Consider the following 21179-nt stretch of genomic DNA (forward strand, 5'->3'; position numbering starts at 1 on the left):
TATCATAGTTGGAACAAGAAATCATTTTCTAAAGCTGTGTGGAGGTACAAGTTTCAGTATAGGTTAGCTACTAGCAGATATGCAGTAAAACAATGCTGTTTTAGGTATTAACCATGCCAGGAGTCAAATTGCATCCAAAACTATTAGCCGTGCACGGATGACATAGTAGGTGGGCCATGTGGCTCCTCTCTGTCATCAGCGTCTGTGTTTTGAAGGACTATCTTGTTGTTCCAACAGAAAAAGATTAAACGCAGTTACGGTTTACAAACTTTGCCTTTCTTCTCTCTTATACCTTCCTATAATTGGTTTCAGTGAGAGGGTTACTTAGTATTTTTAGGGGTTAAACACTTGCCAAAGCAGCTTGTTGGGCCGGGGCTATGCTTACCTCTGGTTACTGACACGGTTTGATATTCATCTGTTATCTCGCTCTAGACACCAGGTCGAGTCTATATGCTACTCAGCTCTCCTTCCTTAAAAGGCATCTTGGAACACAAAAAAGTCAAGTATTCCGCTGGTTTAGAATTTACTTCATTTCTTTAGCATCATATGCACCGTCGTGATTAACCATTAATAAAGAGTGCATGCTTAGACTTTACTGCTATTTTCTTGTCACCTCGTGTAATTACCTTTTCCAGCGACACTGTAATTTTACACAACATTAGTTCTGTGCCACGTCCTCTTTGATCTGCTCTCTGAAATCCAAATGTAACATGATCTTGTGTGTAGAGGGAAGCTGAACTAAGGTTCCGTCTACCCTTGACTGCACACAGTTCTAAAAGTTGGACAACTTTGTCGCTGTGGCTTCTGTATCTCTTCTTCCCAGTCATGTTGTTACACAGGGACATTATTTTAGTCTTGGGCTATAACTCAAGGGATGGCCAAGCATTGTTTGGTGGCGAATATTTTCTATCTCAACAAGCCACATTCTAATTGGTTTACTGACAGGTCTCCACCTGTGTCAACTTCTGTGTTCTACCATATAACTTCACTCAAGCAGTTACATGGACTTCATATCTCGGGGGTTAACGCATGTTCCTCACGTTACTAACCTCTTGCACTGCGTTGATCACCTGCTAAAGCTTTTCAGACGCACATGCTGGCGATGATAACTTCGTTACTGCTATGGAAGTGTTGGTTCAGCACAGGAAAGCAACCCTTCCTGTTTCCGATATTTCCAGATTCCATCAGGCGTGGATTATTACATCATGCAAATATGATCCTAGGCTATAAAAACAGACAGCTTATCCTTCTGCCAGATGCTGTCACCTTATAAATCTAAAGTTTCTTAGTGACATTTCACTTCTTCTCTAATTTCATTTCAAGATATCCAGCTACTTACTTTTTAAAGAGACAGTCACGATCAGGCCCCTGGGTGAAAAAAACTGATGCAATGTATGAAAATCCATTTTTTTTTAAAATAGTTCCTTAAAAATAAAAACTGCCATGGGGTTGCCATGATACTACTGTGAGCCGTGTGACTTTTTATTACATGACCCAGCTTACAGGCTTTGTGTGATGCATAAAAAGGGAAAGCCGGGCCAGCAACAGGAAATGCGAAATGACTATATAGAGCCAGTTAGTGTTCAGCAGGTGGGGGACCTTAGGCCCCAGCAAGCAAATCCTAGTCCCCTGGCGGCTAGAGTTTGATCAGGCCTGACTTTTAATTCTGCTTTATGACTGTTACAGCAGGTTTTTAATAGGCCAATAAATCACAAGATACTGTACACATTTTTGGTTACCAAAATATTTCAGGCGGTTTCTTTTTGTGCATGCAGTTTAGTTATGCTTTCCTGTAACCAAAAGATCTATAAAGACACAAACATTTCCTCTGGTCTTTGAAGCTAGTAAGGGCAACAGAAAGAGGATATATACTTGTTATCCTTCAGCATCCTTTCCTGTAGACCTGTTACAAATCATAATGGTACTGATCCAGAAAAGAGAGTACAGACTGGGACAGGAAGCTTAAAGTTAATCAGATTCCCAGAAGTTCTAAAAAAGCGCCCAAAGTTTCATTGTAAAGTATTTGTAAATTGACGAAGAGTGTGAACTTGGGTTAGTTGTCATCATTTGGGCAGGTATTCAGCTTCCCAACATATGTCTGGCAAACCCACAGTTTTTCATAGTTAATCTGATCCGGTTCCGGACGTATGCCATATTCTGCATCTGTGTTCTGTTTCTATTATTGCCTTTAAACACACACAATAGAGATTTATACACCTGCTTTGCTTAACGTCCGCACAAATAATATGTTATGTAGCTTTGAATCCAGATATGAATAAATCCAATATGAATGGTCTGTAATCGTATGGGCCAGGTCTTTCTTGTATTGAAGAAAAAAAAAGAAAAAGAAAAAAATCTTTTTCATCAAACTGTCCATGGAGCAAGTGACATAAAACAGGTCTAACTAAAATATAAGAAAAACATACAAGGTCGGTTTTCTAGTGATTATTTTTTTCTAGTTCATTAGCCCGACAATGACATGGTTTTCTCTGACTTATAGCTGGCTGTGTGTTCAGTTTTTGTGACCAAACATCTTATTTGGTTCCTGGATGTCTGGGCAAGCTGTAAAAAAATAAAAAAAATAATAATGTACTAGTTTTTTTGGCAAAACAATATACAAAATACTATTAGGGAAGTGGACAAAACATTCATTTCTTGGAAAGAAAATGTGTAATTCCCAAAAAGAGAACTATATCATATAATTTAATTGCATGGTGGCTCATTACACAACTATTTCATAAAAATTTAATCTACAGTACAAGATTCTTATTACTATGATACCAAGTACCAGAACTGGCTGTAGGCCAGATGTGCAGGAATTGGTTGGCACACCATCCTGGTCTTGAAATATGTATTGTAGACGACTTGTCCCAACACTCCTGAAAGATACACCACCATATGGTGTTAAATGAAGAAGTAGGAACAATGTAGACCCGCTAGAATTCTCCAATATGGTTATTTGGATAATGAAGTCTCTGCATTCTGCTTTTTTTTATACATTATCTATAAGCCCTAAGATCATAGTTTTATTGATGTCCAACTGTGTGTAATTAAAACTTCAGTAGAATGAAGAGTGTTTTGTTTAATCGTTCTGATTTACAATATGGAGACCTAATAGTGTCATGGATGGAAATAATTACCACTAATATCTGTTGATTTCATGGTCTTTCTCTTTCTCTCTCTCTTCTCAGGAGCTTTCATTGTGTGTTGGACTCCCGGCCTTGTGCTTTTGTTACTCGATGTGTGTTGCCCACAATGCAACATCCTTGCCTACGAGAAGTTCTTCTTGCTCCTTGCAGAATTCAACTCGGCCATGAACCCCATTATTTATTCCTACAGAGACAAGGAAATGAGTGCCACATTCAAACAGATTCTGTGCTGCCAGCGAGCAGAGAATGTTAACGGGCCCACCGAAGGTTCAGATCGATCGGCGTCCTCCCTCAATCACACCATCTTGGCTGGTGTTCACAGTAATGACCATTCTGTCGTTTGAAACAAGACACGGCAAGACGAGAGTCATAGATCTTTCAGCCAGGCTGGAGCCACTGCATTGCAACCAAGAGCAGCACATTAGCATATGGATAGGAGTCGTGCTAACAAAACAGTTTTGTTTTTCTGAACACTAATGGGCTACTACGACACTGCCAAAACCAGAAGAATGCAAGAAGAATAACACACATTAACGTATTATGCTAAAAATAAGGGTTCATCTGCAAACGAACACTATGTGGACCTTTCACAGTTTAAACTGCCATTTCATATAGAAACCTAGGTCTTTTTTTTATTTGTAATGATATATCCCATTTAATAGTAAAATAAAAAATGCATTTTAGTCCCATCAGCATGCCTGTGATGGACATTGTTTTGAAGTGACTTGGTAAAACAATTTGTATAGCTGCACTGCTTTAAAAAAAAAAAGGAAAGAAATAGATATTTTTCTAATATAAACAAAAAGCATTGTGTTAGTTTTGTGTGTAGTCTTTCTCCGTTATATGAAGTTTTAAATATATATATGTGTATATATATATATATATTTTTTTTATTATTTTTTTTTTACTTAGGTGAGAGGCATTGTGTTTGATTTGAAGGACATACATAAAGCTTACAATAACCTCCAAATAATTAAATAAACAGGATAACAGTCTCAGAAAAAACAAAGATTAAACTTTGTGTTATGTGTTGGTGCGATGTTAATTAGGGGCTTTATCTCTTAACCCCTTAATGACAAAGCCCGTACATGTACGGGCTCAAAATGCATTGTTTTCAATGGGTTTTGGGACCGCCCATTGTCCTTAAGGGGTTAAAATAACCGCTTTGTGCCAAGACAGAAGCGTCTTTAAACCCTACACCTAATCTGTGATCGTTAACTAGAGATAGCTGTTATTCCACCCTAATTAATATTTGGTAATGGGTGCATTCTAGAGTATGCATCTTTGGTCCTTAACTGTTACTCTTTATGAATTTCAAACTTTAGAATACAATAGGTCAATGAAATAAGACTTTAACCGACTAGAACTTGTCTTTTTGTTCTAGGGCAATATTTAAGGGTTTTTTTCTTTTTCTAGAAAAAAGTCATGCCCATTAAAAATGGGTACATTAGATGGGCCAAGTGATCTTCTGCTATCAAATTCTGTTTTTCTACTTAGTGGTTTTCCTCTGCAAAGCCATTCATTGGACAAAATACATGCAGTGTTCTAGAACCATTGAAGCACCATTTCACCTGTGGCGCTCTAGAACACCAATTAGAAGTGTCTGTTACAACTCATAACCACTCAAGTGAGCTTTTGTTTTAGGGTGTAACTCTGTTCTACAGCCGGTCTTTAAACTGGTGTTTTATGTTCCCAAGGAGCAAATGGAATCAAATGATTAACTTATGTTATTGATGCAGAGGAAAGATGGAAGTGCTTTGGTTTCCGGAGGTATACGGGAAGAAAGGGATTTTCTAAAGTTAAGAATGGAAGGAATGGCTAGATGTGTATCAGGGTGCCTTTTTAGTGTTATTTTTAAGCTTCTTGGGAAGTTTATAAAAAAAAAAAAAAAAATTACTGTAGTTTTTATGAAGCACAAAAATGCAAAACACTTGTAAATGAGATTGTAGTGCGATACATCTTCTCTTAACAATTTTGCACTAAAAGATTGGAATATCATTTTATTGTCTGTATAAATTTGTGACTTTTTATTATTCGTGTAAAAAAAAAATAGAATAGGTAACCATAGGTTTTGTTAAAATATATAGTAATATCATAACATTTAATGGCCAAATGAAATACAGGTTCCTTGATAAACCTTTTCAAATTGGCATTCTTGAAAATGGATGAAAAGAAAACTATTTTCAAACCCAGTCCTTTTTTTGTTATTTTTTTGTCCTTCTAGATAAACGTTTGCTTCATCTGGATAACCTTTTATGATGTTGTAGTGTAGCAACTCTTGGACTACTTGTTTGGTTTGGCTTTTTGTAAGGATCTTGTCTTTCCTGTGTTCTCTAAACTAAAATATGTCTATACCGGTGTATATTCCCATCATCATGGACCAATCCCAGTTAATTGCTGTCATTACAAATGACCACGCTATGTCGGCAGAAACCTCTAACCATCCCTGGATTGTCATCCCATCCTATCGGTTGCCGGCAAGACCCAGCTCCCATCATACCGTACCCTGGCATTCTACACACTTTTGCTGACTCTGGGTTTTTGATTATTTAGGAACCGTAATACTGAGCAGGACAAGGTCCAATCAGAGTGCATAAAGCTCCTTATGACTGGTCCTTGTGCCCTAGCTAGCATAACCAACAATTCCCATTGTGACACGCTTTTTAAATAGGTAGATCCTGAATAAAATCATGCACACCACCTACATGTCAATGACAAGGTCCACTTTAGGCAACGTATAATTTTTTTATTTGTATCCTATGCCAGAAAGACGTTTAGTAAAGGTACAGATATAGGGTCTACTTACCTAAGTTTTCTTCTTGTGTGGCTTAGAGTGTTGGTGTGCTCACAGTGTTGTCACAGAACGCAATGTTAATAATTGTGCATGCAGTCCAATGGCCATCATATTTGTTATTCATGGCACGTTTACATTGTATGTCACCAAACATTGTGCTAAATGTTAAGACAAACTCCCGGTGTTACCTTGCCCACAGTTTGATATCCTGACCCATACATTTTTTTTTGTCTTGCGTCACATGTGACTTACTTAATCCTGCGGGAAAAGAAAAATGCGGCAAAAAATGTCTAGGTTGGAGGGTACCATTGACCTAGTAGGCATGCAGGTTACAAACAAGACTAAGAATTATAATTTCTGGTTTTCATGAAAATTCAATAAAGAACTACTGCAAAACATTCCTATATAAGACATTTATGCACAAAAACACACGATTCTAATTTTATTTTTTTTTCTTTCAATTTTCCAAATTTTGACTGCACATCTTGTATTCCTTACATGACCAAAATCAGAGGGAGTGTTCTAAACACATACATGTAAATGTTCCACATGCTATGAAATCTGTATTTTATTTCATATGCTCACCCAGCATCCATATAAGTGTGCAATTGGGTTGTTGTTTGCTATAATAGTACGTATTTTATACACAAATTGAACAGTGCGGTTGCCTGTAAACAATTATATATATATATATATATATATATATATATATATATTAATTGTAAATAATACATTTGATCAACAGAGAATGCAGAAATGATGGTGCCGCTTTGGAGAGGATACAGATGGTTATGTTAGGAAGTCAGAGGGAAGTGGAAGTGATGTAAAGTAGGCAGATGGATTATAGAAAGAATTGTCTGCTAGAACGTCCCCCGTAAAATGGAGTGAAGAATGTGTAATATCTACAGTTTGAAAGGATGACCTTCTAAATCTTAGATATGGAGGTCATTTGTACATGAACTGTACTTATTCTAAAAGCACTTAACAATTGTGAAATCTCTGAAAAGTTTTAGGGATGGATGAGAAACTCTTTCAGTAAATGGGCGGTTTAACTCTGATGCTGGATTGTTCTTCTGTGCAACCTGATCCTACAATTTCCTAACACGCAAAGTGGGTTTACAATGCAAACACTAGTATGTCAGTTTTTGTTGGACCCTATAATCAGACATGCCATTTACCTGTCTGAGTGTGATGTGTACGGCTCATCACTTTTGAAGGCCTAGGCGTTAAAGTGAATCTCTAATGGTGCTTGTGACAATAGTGGACACCTTACAATTAACGGTATTTGTATTTTACTAATGTCTCTAGCAGAATTCTTGTTCAAACACATATATGTATCTCTGTACCAGGCTTTATCCTGTGTTCTCGACAGAGAGAATACACGCTTGTTGCCTAAAGCGGCTCAGTCACGTAAAACAACGATAATTAACACAGCCTTAAAAATAAACTGTGTATATGTTAACTCTTTTAAACCCTAAAGGAGAAGTTTCATTATTTATGATTTGCTGCCATTTGTGATATAGGGTTAGAAGGATAGATTCGCTTAACAGTGGCCCGTGACCATTACGTGCAGTGAAGGGACTCTGCTCAGTATATAAGATGCATATGTAATGCTAATGAAATGTCCTCCCATCTGTTGAGTGAATCATTGAATCTCCACTAGATTGTAAGCTGGTGAGAGGCCACTTTAGCTTTCACGTTGAGCGCTTATCTCAACCCCATCTATTGCATAAAATGTTGACTCTATATAATAAATTATATGTAAAGACCAACAGCAGATTCCATATAGAGTCAAACTTAGCCGTAACATTAAACTTGCCAATGTTAAACTGACAATAAGATTTAAGACATACCCATTATGGGTTGTTTTTGTCTAGAAATCCAGTGATTTGGACCTTTTAAGAGTTCAATATGGGGTTGTAATCCCTAACCCAGTAGGAGGGTTGTTTTGGAGCTTAGCTGATCCTTTAAACTCATTGACTTTTTGAAGACCCAACATGGGTACATTATGAAGACCCAACCCCAGTGAGTTTTTCCTGCGTAAAGGACTGATCTGGTCTTGTGTAATGCAAACTTAATACGGGAAGATTTCCTGCATTATCCTGCAATTTAATTATGCGCAAGGGTCAGCTTTTCCTGCAGCAGAAACTCTCAGTCTCCGTCTCTCCTTTAAACTTCAGGTTTATTCATCATCCTTTGATGAGTTAAAAAGCTTAGAAGAAAATGGTATGTGAAACCCTGGTTTAAGACTGAATTACTAGGACCGTTCACCAACGTGGCATTTCCTTGATGCTTGTGTCTTTTGAGATGTAAAATTAATATTAATTGACTCTATGGCTTTAAAACCTAGACCTGGTTTAGCATTTTGTCTTATAGTACTTAATAATATATGTAATAGTTGCAATTAAATGTATTTTTCAACATTTTGCTTATTGTAATTTTTTTTTAAGTGTTGATTATGTGTCTTAGTGCGCTTTTTGCTGTATTCTGGGATTTTTCAGGTCAATTGACCGTGTAATGAATATGGGAGTTTTTTAAACTACTTAAAATAACCCTTGTGTCAACTAATGCCACTATATATTGCTTTTGACCCCATGGAAGCTCAGCAGTCTCAGAAGGGGGGAGGTGGAGTGAGCAAATAATGGCATAGGAATTGCAGTAAAAAAAAAAATCTACTTAGAAGAACATTTTAAATGTCTCATGGATCCTCATGTATGTTAAAAAAAAAAATAAAATAATAATAATAATAAAAAAGTAATTTTAGGAGAAGCTGCAGAATCCCCATATACATTTGCAAAGTGAACTGATACATATACTGTATGATTGATCACAAGGGCATCTAAAAACATATTTTTTCTGATTATCAAAGTACCAAACATCTAAAATATGGATGTAATAATAAAGTATACAGTCATTTAATCCAGGCAGATTTCAAAAGTAGCACTGGTAGTCTGCTTCTTTGGCTCCCTAAATTGGGGATTATTTCCCCCTTTAATCTTGCAGGCCTATTTCCAGTTCTGGTTCTATACAAACCATGCAAGAATACACTCTGGTTCCACTCTCGTTTATAATTCTTGTATAATCCTGCAGTTCACTTTATGTAAACACTTGTGACCTTTAGGGCAGTAGGAACACTGTTATAGGATATCATCCTGGCATTCTGCCTGGCTCATACATAGAGAGGAACGGGCTGGGTATGAAGGAGATGTCTGATGAGTCTATTGAGAGCTATAGCACAGCACTGACCCTGAATGCCCGATAGGGCGAGCTACTCCTGTTAATGTAGCCCAGAGACTGCCACTTTCTTGGGCATGCAGCCTTAAAGGAAACACGTCACTCCCTGGTGCCCACCTGAATCAGCTGTGCCAGGCAGCCTCCTGGGGGACCTGGTATGAAGACCCACTCCGATTCTGCCTAAAAGAAACTCACAAATCGTCGCTTACACTGTAATGTGGTTTATTTGTGAACGTGTTGTTTACAGTTTTTTTCTTTTTTTTTCTTTTTCAAACCATTTTATCTCGAGCCCACGGAACGTTTTGTTTAAACGAAGACTATTTAAAGCTTTAGAGGAAAAATATTTAAATTCCGGTTTCCAAAGATCCTCAGATATGTTGCAATATCCAAAAGATTGTATCGGCATTGTGCAATTTCAACCAGGCAAGAACAACGTGTTACGATTGTCTCTCGTCAGAAGGGATATTATATATTTTATCTGGTTTGAGAAGCAGAAACCCATCTGAATGGCTAAAGGAAAATCGTACTTCCGCTTTTTAAGTTATATCCCGTATACATAAGCTGCTTATATAGTTCTTGCTTTCACACTCATCAGTTACGGAATATTGGCCTCTGATTAAAGCAAATCTATCCCTGTTTTAAGCATTTGCCTCAAGGCAAAATCCCAAACACTTAAATAAAATCATTTCCAGACGGCTGTGTTTTCTAAAAAGCCTCTCTTGTTTTTTGTGGACAATGAAATAGGAACTAACTTGTATTTGTGACGTCCCAAAAGTATTTATTTACTTGGTATATACATTAGAAACTGACCCTGAAAATTCCATGCTCAACGATGGTATTCTCATAACGGATTGTGCGATTCCACCGCTTATACTTTTTATTTGGAGTGGGGGGAAAAAATCACAAGTGTCCAAGAAGTGTATGAATTATTATGGCAAGGTTTGCAGGGATTTAAACATGAAAAAAAATGAATACAGGAAATGTAACATATTTGCTTTATTAATAGTTTTTGGGGGTATTTTCATGGTCTATGTGAAAATTATACACTGAGATCCAGAGCCAAAGGTTTTATTCAGTCAATAGTCAGAATGAAGACGTTGATGGTTTCAAAAGTCCCCTGTATCAGAATTACAGTTGTATTTTTTTCCCAGCTGGATGAAGATCTTTATTATGTTTAAAACTTTACTTTATTTTTATATAATATTTATAACGGTATTGTAAAGAATCCTTAACTTTTAAGATGTTGTAACAGGATTTTATTTTTGATTTAAGACTTTGCAAATCCTCATTCATTGCTGAGAGGTGTTATTTGCTATATATTTTTTACTATACACACAAGGATCATCGCTCCTAAAAGTATCAATGCAATATCTGAATCAAAGGAATGAATCTGGCGTGTGGAAAACCCAAAACAGCCTTTCTTAAAAAAAATTATAATTTAAAAAAAAGCTTATCCGTTCCACATGGCTGGATGTCACAGCTTGGACGTATAAAGTGGCCATACGGCATTGACAGCACTTCCTACAAAATAAAATGAATGCAAAGAAGGGAAGTAGGATGTCCAAAAACACTTTTCCTTTAATGACAAGTGTGCTGAGTGATTTGTTTACATTCAAGGTCATTTTGGGATAGATCGGAAGGGCATCCTTTTCCTTTTATTCTGGACCGGTGCAACAAACATCACAAATGGTGATATTTTTAATGACTTCATTGTGATAACTGCATTCAAGGCAAAAAAACCCAAAATGGTATATATATATATACGTCCTATAAAATAAATTGTAAGTAATTATTCACTGTAAACAATTCAGTAAAGCACAGTAGAACCCAATATTGTTAATTTTAGGAAATCATAAAACCTTTCTTGAAGATTGCAAGTATTTGGAATAAGCAAACAAGCTGTAGTATATAAAATAAGTGTTTGTGTGTATATATATATATATATATATATATATATAATATATACAAACATAATAATGCATATGAGGAAATGATGGTTTCTTAAAAAGGTCTAACATTTAATCAAAGCATAAGCTGTTTTTCATTTTCATTCAATTATTTTCTTACATGTGTGGCGCAAAAATCGATAATTATATATAGTAAACAAAAGTCAATGATTACGTTTAAAAAAAAAAAAAAAAAAAGTATAATGATTTAAAAGAAGAAAAAAGAAATATTGTTTACTTAAAATAAGGTTTCAAATTTTCCATCACAAGTATAGTATGGAGTAACAATGATTGTATGACGATGCTATTACATCTTTGTTGTCGTGCAAAAAAAAATAACCAGGTTATGTTAATATATTTTCCTTAAGTCGAAAAATTGAAGGAGAAAAAAAAAGATTTTATAAAAGAATCCCTTTATTTATTATATCCCGTGACTCTGGTCCCTGGAACCGAGCTTCAGTTAACAATAATGCTTTATTACAATCAAAGTGCACAGTTGAGGTAACACTGCTCTTCTGATAAATACCCTGGTCTATAATGGCCGCCTGCATGTAGGTTTGTCTCTATTAGCTCGAAGTTCCAGAAAAGCAATGACTTCACATAGCAACGCAGCTGAGCTGATGAATTTCTGAGTACATCCAGATTACTTTACTGGATTATTGTAATGGGAATATAAAAACTACAAATGGTTGCACCTGTTTTATGAACCAGCTCAGTGGTTTCAAACTCCAAGAGTACATATAAGGATATACTTAAGGCAACAGGAGAAAAAAAAGACCAGCAGACTCAACTGAGCAAGAGCTTTCAAGCAACAACTAAACATGCTGCCCTCTTGTGGACAGTCATAGATATGCATCACGCTAGTGTATACCCATTAAAGATTTGTATTCAACTAATGTTATCCTTAATGTCCTTATTTTGTCCTTTCTTATTTTATATGTTTGGAAAGCTATAATATGCATCGGGATAGAGCTGTATATTTTCACAGCCCTATATAGTGGCCTTACAGTTTATCTTTCATTGTGTTCATTGACTCTCTAGTATTTAGATGACACGGCTACTGAATGTTTATCAAAGTATGCATAAACTATGCCAGAAGTCCTAAAGAACAATGTATGCAGTGATTAAGTAGAGATTCCATGGAGGTGATAAATCTCTGTGAGAAGTAAAAGTGAGGCCTGTAAACAGATTTTATCAGTCCTGTTAGACTCTGTATAAGCAAACAGCGTTCATATGTCACATATACATAGATAAGGAAATGTATTACTGGGTTCTGCTGGTATGTGTGTGTTGCCTTGGTTTTTTTTTGTGTGCAAATGTATTGTTGCACAATAGGGTTTACACGGATGTAATGAAAGTAATGCATATTTTATGTTGATGAATATGTAAAAGCAAAAGGTATTCATTTTATTCAGTTAATAAATCGAGGCCCTGGGTAAGCTTCCCCTAGTTAGCACCAGGAAATCAACAACTCCACACGTATGTTTCACCTTTCATGGTCCTCATTAGTAGGGTCCAGTTAGTACCCCTATAGACAGAAGAGAGCAAGGAGGTCTATGTCTGGACTTATCTTTCCATTTGGGATGGGCCCACGTGATGCTGTGATTTGCAGTCATCTATGAGTCTGGAAATGGTTATAAATCCATTTCTGAGGCTCCGGGACTGCCGTAAACCATCGTGAGAGCCACATTGGTGAACCTTCTCAGAAGTAGCTGGCCTACCAAAACTCCAAAAGGGCATCGACGACTCATCTAGAAGGTCACAAAATAACACAGACTAACATGTAAAGAACTATAGGCATCAGTTTCCATAGCATCCATGGAAGAGTTGCAAGGCGAAAACCACTGATTACCAAAAAGAACAATGGTTCATGTCCAAAGCAGAACTTTATGGAAGACATGGGTTCCATTACATCTGGCGTAAAACTAACACAACATTCCACAATAAAAAAAAATGTACACCGACAGTCAAACACTGTGTTGGTAGTGTGGTGGTCCTGGCAACATGCCATAAGTGATGGAACGACCAATTCAGCTTTGTACCAGAAAATCTTGAAGAAGAATGTTCAGGCCATTAGCTCATGAACTATAAAGCTCTGCTGATCAGATATGCAACAGTTGGGGAATATAGCAAACAAAATAGGACACAAAATGTAACAGAAGAAAAGTCAGTGATTATAGTAACTTTTTATATTTGTAAAATAGGCTATTTACTAAGGAAGAATAATACTAACTAAAGGAGCACTAGTCAAGGATAAGTGAAAGAAAACTAATTTTACCAAGCTGTGGCTTTCATTCCACAAACATTTATCAGTTATGTAGTTGATATGTCATCTTTCCACAGTCAGGCTACGGTTATAGGTATTTGCACATGTGTGTAATGTATGTATTGAGAATGTGTAATTGTGATCGCAGCCACAATGAAGTGAGGATACTTGCAGTAATGGATCAATTTCATTGATCAATGAGCAATAATCCATTTCAAGGAACTGCTTGAGGAAGAGTTTTACCAAGACCTTTAAGGTGACTTTATGGCCTATTAGCTATTTATACACATCTAAAATCTATAAATACAACAACACTGTATACTTGTTTGAACCACCAATATAACGAGAAGGAAAAGAAGCATTTGGATTCTAAAATGAAATTCCCTTAAGTGGTGGTGTAAGTTTGAAGTATAAATGAACTGCTTCTCCTCTGGGCTTTGCAGTTTATGACTTGCTTGATGAAAGAAACATTTTTGGGTTAGTTACAAAATGAATTGTGAGGGTTCATCGGTTCTACATTTATGTTTGAGGTCAGTCGACAAAGGTTGAGTCAAGTTGGGCTTTGTGTTTCTCTTGTCAAGTTGGGTTGAGTTGCTGTTTGCGTGCTATTGAGCTCAACTCAACTATATTCAAGTTGCTTTTGAATGCTGTTGAGTTAAACATAAATCATGCTAAGCTGATAATCGAGTTTTGTCATTCTTACATCTGAGAAGCCTAAGAGATTCAACTGCTTATTGGCACAGAGTTGGTAGATGTTTGTTGGTGAGTTGCTAGAAACACTAATCGGGTTCCTCCAAGCAGCCTCCACGTTAACAGAACATTGTATGATACAGCTGTTGCCCCTAGCCGGCGGGGATCTACTAACGGACTCTGGTGGAAGGCGAGCGGTGAGCTCGAAATCTGGATTAACCACTGACGCATCTATTAACAATTACCATTTTGTAAGGGTAGCAATTAAAGTTGTCCACTGGAACTTTTATTACATTACACGCTATGGTGTCATTTTTTCCACTTCTTAATCTTGCAGCCTTTGGGGGATACCCCTACTGATTCAGAGGAAATTGAGAGACTTATTTGTTTGACTTTTTAACTATTTGTTGCAACAACGATACTTTTTTATTTTGGCCTGGAACACATTGGGTGTATTGTCATAGATAGGTCTTTTTTCACTGCAGCTGCTTTCACTATATTGTCTTTTTGTGACATTCCTTGTGTTAAACCCTGGTCACTTCCTGACTTTTATCATTACTTGATACTTTCTTGGGAGCATAACTAGTAAGATTGTATATTAACCCCTTAATGACAAAGCCCGTACATGTACTGGCTCAAAATGCATTGCTTTCAATGGGTTTAGGGACCGCCCATTGTCCTTAAGGGGTTAAAAGTTGTGAGTTTAGTATCAAGTTACCTAATACTCAGACGCTGAATTGATTTTGTCATGTTCAATCCCTTTTTCGCCATGACTGTCAACTTGGTGAAGTCATATGGTGTTCATAGTAATCCACTGCAAGTTGGCAGTTGATTAAAAGTGAAATGAATCTACTTTAACTGTAGTTGATTTGGCGGTCAAGTTGTCTTCAGCTAATAGATGAGCAGCTCATTTTAAACCAGCTGAGTTGGCCTCAGCACCTTGTCGGCTCAAAACTACTCAAAGCTTTGCAAATGGACCCCAGCATCATAAAATTCCAAACGTTTTATGTCACTAGTGGCTCTGCCATATTTGTCACAACATAAAGGCACTTCTTTCCTATTTAATAAAGACATGTTTCTAACAAATCACCGAGACCCTTTTCCTCAACAATGGAAGAACTCCAAGTCAAATACTGTTTTATTAGACCTACAAAAAACTCAGACTACATTAAAACATGAAACAGATGCAAAGGGAAAATGGATTAATTAGGGTACGTAACCTTTTTTTGCAAAGCCATATTCTGTTACTCATTACAGAACAATGACCTTTCTTCCAGAATGTCAGCTTGAAAGCATTTTTTTAAGTATAAAAGCCTCATTGAAAATGCCTGTAATATATTAGAATTACAGGGGAATTTATTGGTCCAAACATCTATAATTCTACATTTTTGTGATGACATCACAGATTTCAGAGTTGCTGGACCATGCACCTAGGAAGGCCCTTCAGTTCAGCGTTTTCTCTCTCATGCTTGTAGTCTCTCCAGGTCTGAGAAAAATGGAACGCTGAGTGATAGGCAGCGGCGCTGCAGGGTCCCGGGAAGGAGCCCTGTTTGTCTCGCCTAAGAGTAGCTATCAATATTCTACTTCAATCGCTTGGTTAGACTTTGTGACTTTGCACTAAATAACACTAACTGATATAAATGGATAATGCATATCAGGTCATGTGCAAACTAGACATTATTTATTATTTGATATAGCACCATCATATCCCATAGCACTGTACAATGGGTAGACAGGGCATGACAAGTATTAAATAACATAACAGTTTGACTTATAGAACAATAAGTGAGGAGGGCCTCAAACAAACTTACCTGTGAGTCACCACTGACGGGTACACAGGGGTATGCTAATGCTGGTATAGCTTGTGCACGGCACCCATTAACTAACGTAGCCATGGGGTCATGTAACGCACAGGGAGTGCAAACTGTACTAAATGATAAAGGCTCAGAGCGTGAGATAAGAGGGAGGAAGACCTGTTCGAGCTGCACTGTGGAGTGAAAAGGGAGAGGAGGAGGTGAGGGGTGTATAATATCTTCCAAGCCTCCTTAAACATTAAATTATACATTCTGCAGGGCCAGTACAGCCCTTCTTGCTGGAGAAACCTACCAGCCTTGGTCCATCATAATGTATTTTAAAGTGAAGGAATTGAAATTACAAGTCTCATGTGAACTTTCTATTTAGTGAATAAACCTCAAGGTTCTTATCAGTAGTTTTTATTACGTTAAGGTGGGGTTAATCAAGATTCCCCTTTTCCATGTTTGATGTATGCACACAAGTTATACATCCTGGTATTTTTGCAATTTTCTTAAACTTTCTTCTACAGTTTAGGTGCACTTATTGAACAATGAACAAATTTATGTCCCCTGATTACAACATCCCCTGATTACAGACATACCCCACATGCATATTTTCTATGTTCTTGAGGGCCATCTCCATCCCTTACGTAGTATCCTATATGGTAGTAATCTTAATAGTTATGGCTATCTACCTGGGTGTGATACACTTAACTCCAGTCAGCTCCACTGCTGGCTTGCAGAACGTTGTGGGTGGGGGTCTGTTCAGACCCCATGTGCAAGCACGGAAACCACTCTTGATTTTGATGCAACCAATCAGAAAATGTTTGGACCACATAGGAGGAAGATAATTTAAAAACGTTGTATAGGCCAGCCCCAAAGCGCATTGCACTTGTGTCCTATGTATATTTGACAAATTATGTTGGTGACTATTTTCCTACCTAAAGGAAAATATAAGTTATCAATATAAGCATTAGCTGAAAATAAAAACAAGGATAGTTCGCCTTTATGGGTTTCAGCCAAGATGCTATCTGAATCTTTGAAAACAAAGAGTTACTGACATCTGTGAAACACACTTGTTCCCCCAGCCATTTTGAATTACAGAGTTTGTATTCCATATACAAGAGGGAATTGGTGAGGTTGTGAGAATGATGGAACACTTGCATGGGAAACCTGCACATCTGGAGTTATTGACTTAGAAGAAATCTGATATCGCTTTAAAGACAGTTGGCTGAAGACACTGCATTTGTTAGAAACTATTTAAAACTAAAACTAGAATTTTTAGTCAAAGTCCAGTGCAGAGCCAATGATATAATTTTATTAATTTCCCATCATCTCAATGATGTTGAGAACAAAAAATATTTTTTTGCAGGCTAAGAAATGTTTTTTCTTAAGAACTTGAATGGCTATTTAACAATACTAATTAAGCAATTCAGTGGATTAATAGACACTCGGTTGTCTTTACCAAGGCAAGATTCTCCATTGCATAGTGGATGGACCTTCCAACATGCTCTAGATCCATGATGCCCCTTTACTCCCTCAGGTTTCATGACCACATGTTAATTAGGCAAATCTGAAACATTGGATCAAGTCCATCAAGCACAAACTTTTCTGACTCCTCCAATAGACTAACTACCACCACCAAGTTTGAGCTTGTAGAATTAATTTAGTCAGACCATTGTGTTTTAATAAAGCTGACGTTATTGTCCAGGTTGATTAACAAGAAGACAAGATTAACAAGATTGTGCCAAAAGCATCTGTATTGCACGATGGGCTGCCAGCACTCACCTTCACAATGATTTTCTGATATATGTCTATGCCTATTACCCTTGCTGGAATTAGCCTGTGGAAGCATGCATTTACATTGAATTTCTAATTTTATGACACCATTAAGAACTAAGTTTTTTTTTTATCTTTAAGCAGTATAATAGTAAAAAAACCCCACTTGTTTCAGTTTGAAGCAGAGATTTGTTGCATGACCAGCATTATTTCCTGAAGTTCCCTTCTCCTGACTTCACCCCACTCCTATTCCCAGGTACGGGAACTTTGTATTCTCCTCCATTGTAATCTGCCGGTACTCTATAATTTATTGTAATTGTAATGTAATTCTGGATTCAAACTGTTACATTCAATTAAAACAATGATATTACAGACTTAGGTAGATATATAGATAGACAGAGAGATATGTAACAATCACACTTTATTTGTTCAAACAGTCAGTGCTTTTTGGCAGGATTTGTGAATTAAGGCCATCTGCAACATATTTTGTGCACCTCATCATCCTGGAGGGTGGATGAGTATGATCAGTATGTCAAAAACTCACATACAAGAAACACATTGTACAACTGAAACAACAGAGACCCAATGATGATTAATAGCTCTACCGAGTAATCAATTTGTGCGTTACCCACTGTAACAATCGGCCTTTAATACCCATATCATTGTATTTTATCATTTCAATGGATGTTTGGGGGTTTTGTTTTTTTTTTAAAAAAAAACATCTCGCAGACTCTAGATTCATACTGTAAAGGTCATTTATCAGGATTATGTAGACATTCACCGTAGCACATTCTTAAAGCAGTAAGAACTAAAATTATTATATTCATTTTTTATATTGCGCTAACAATTTATGCAGAGCGTTTTACAATACATGTATTAAAGGGGAATGACGAGACTAGATTAAACAGATTAAGACAAAATGATATATTAACTATAGCCGAGACATTTGTATTACTATTATTATTGCTGATTGTTTGCATAAAAGGTTGTCAAATAACATTGTCTAATTAGTAATAAGCATTGCGTTTCATATCTGAGGATTGATGGCATAGGACATTTCAGACTAAGGGACTTAAACAGAGACAGAGGAGGTATAATGCTACATGTTGAGTTTCTCTAATAAACATGATGAGGAATTCTCTCAATTTAGAAGACCTAATAGCTTGACTTATGTTAACTCCTCACTCGAGAACTTCACTCACATTAATTTGCTTACTGCTTTTCCATCTTAGGTCCAGCTGGTATCTTGAACATATGCTTTTTGTCTGCAGACTCTCTCGGACCTCTTCCTAAAGTGTAAAAGCATATTCCATACTTGTTCATGGTGCTCAAACGGCAGACCCAGATTGGCCATTGGGCAACCAGGCAAATGCCTGGTAGGCTAATACCCAATGGTGCCTCCAATGTAATCTTTCTTATGTGGCCAGCTTTATACAATCAGCTGCATGTTGTAAGAGCATGACATGTAGCCAAATGCATCACGCATGAGGCCAGGTATACATCATTTTATTGGCTGCTGGTCTTAAAGTGCCAGGGCAGATTTTAATCTTCAGCCCGACCCTGCATGAGGGATACCAAGTACATCACACTGACCAGACCCATGAAGGACAAAAATATTTCAGAGAAACCTGAGTAGGGACTTATTATAAGGTAAGATATTAAGCATTGGCAGTTCTTGGTAGGCAATCACACAGAGAATACAAAGTGTAAATTCTACCTAGTGGGATCTTCAATTTAAACCCCCTGCCCCATCGCCAGCCCCCTTATTTTAAACTGGTGCTCCGCTTTGTAATATTTGCATTAACGCTAATTTTGCATGGCATACATTGATGCACTTTTATATTGTGCCATTTATAATTTTAGATTGCACAAGTATATAGCGATCAGGTTTTATGTCTGCTAGTAAATTATTAATGTCATGTTTCTGGAAACTAATAAAATAAAACACAGTACAGTCTGTTAACATCTCCGTAGTTTATATATTTGGGAAGTAACTAGAGCTAACTTAAATGCCCTGAATTCCAAGGTGATCCAGATATGTATTTTAACTGATCCTGACATGGACAGGAAATACCTCATGTTGGGGGCTCATCTGTTAGGAAGCAATGTGGAATCTAATTCATGTATCGCTGTTATTTACCATACTGATTCCATCTGGCTGCCCTTTGACCTCACACAAGCTTGAACCCTTAACATTATCCAAGAAGAACGTTCAATAAATAAACACTACACAGTGTCTGTTTTTAAAGACGGCAAGAATTTTAATTTCTAAGAATGACAAGAAAATTATAAATTGTAGATATTCTTTAAATAAGGCTTTTCTAGCTATATCCAAATATCTAACCATATCTATGTTCTTTTCTTGATGATGTTACAATCTAGGAATCCTTAATCTTGTGAATGTCTACTTTGTTGTATTGAAAACAGAAAACATGGATTATTGTATTTGTTTTTTTTGCTGAGGATCTTAATCGGCCACCAGGACGGTGGTTTCTCCCAGAAACCAATCACTAAAGTATTCCAGTAGTTAGCTAAATGCAAAGACTTGATTTAGAATCCTAGTCCTATCATTGTACCACACAGGAGCACAGCTACTTTTGGGGAATCCGTACTGCGTTGTTTAGTTTTGAGGAAATGTAATGAAGGATAATGAACAAGTTACTCATAGGAGTTTTACTAAATCCATGGCAAACAGGGTCAGGAGGCACATGTTTTTCATAGAAACTTGCTGTACGGTGAAGAGTTAAACTCATTTTAAAGAATAAACACGTTTCTCATGGACAGACAATTTAGTTGAGCAACGGGATTCAGCTGTCAGCTAAATACGTTTTGATGCCATATTTTATCTTAGAGTTGTACAGATGATCTAATGCCCATAGTTCTACACACTTCCTAAACATATGTAATGATGTGTGCTGATTAATATATTTATGTGTTCCATGGGTGTAGCCATGTTAGCTTCCTGTTCTGTATGACCATATCTGCATACCTGGGAACTCACCGGTTCTCCAAATCCTCCGGGTTGTGGGAGCGAGGTCTTGACATGCCCCATTCCCCGCCCAATTGCCCTTTAAATGGGGGGTTTCCCGCTGTCATGGGACCGCCCGCTGATGTCAGTGGGCTGTCTTGGCTGAGTCCTGCAAGGGAAGGCTCCGGGTAGCTGGAGTGAAGAAGTTCCCAGGTATGCATATCTGGGAACTTCCAATTGTATGCTACCTAGGGCTTTTCATCACACTGTTTTTTTTTTCTTCTTTCAGATGCAGTTGAACAAAGCACTAAAGAGGTAATCGTGGCATGGAACTTTAACCAAAATATATGTCTTGCAAAATGCCTACATTTAAGGGTTAACAAGGCATCTTGCATGAAGAAGAGAAAAAAAAATTCTGAGGCCACATCCTGTCATAAATGTTATCTGGAAACCTGGTCAGACCTCACCATAAAGTTAGTGAAAGCTGAAGAACATCCAAGCAGGACATCTTCAAAGGATGCCAGATGTCCTGTCTCTGCTGCTGTAAAATCTTACAGGGG

General features: G+C 37.1%; 1 protein-coding gene across 2 annotated transcripts in view; it reads left to right on the forward strand.

Annotated features, from left to right (window-relative positions):
- LPAR1 (lysophosphatidic acid receptor 1) overlaps window positions 1-3840 on the forward strand; it is a 56229-nt gene extending 52389 nt beyond the window's left edge. For both annotated transcript variants that reach the window (XM_053465847.1, XM_053465848.1), the window contains exon 5: window positions 3192-3840. In XM_053465847.1, the coding sequence (XP_053321822.1) occupies window positions 3192-3493 (302 nt within the window). In that variant the 3' untranslated portion in view covers window positions 3494-3840. The remainder of the gene's footprint in view (window positions 1-3191) is intronic.
- The last annotated feature ends 17339 nt before the right edge of the window (window positions 3841-21179 follow it).

This window comes from Spea bombifrons, chromosome 1 (assembly GCF_027358695.1).
Source record: "Spea bombifrons isolate aSpeBom1 chromosome 1, aSpeBom1.2.pri, whole genome shotgun sequence".
NCBI lineage: Eukaryota > Metazoa > Chordata > Amphibia > Anura > Pelobatidae > Spea > Spea bombifrons.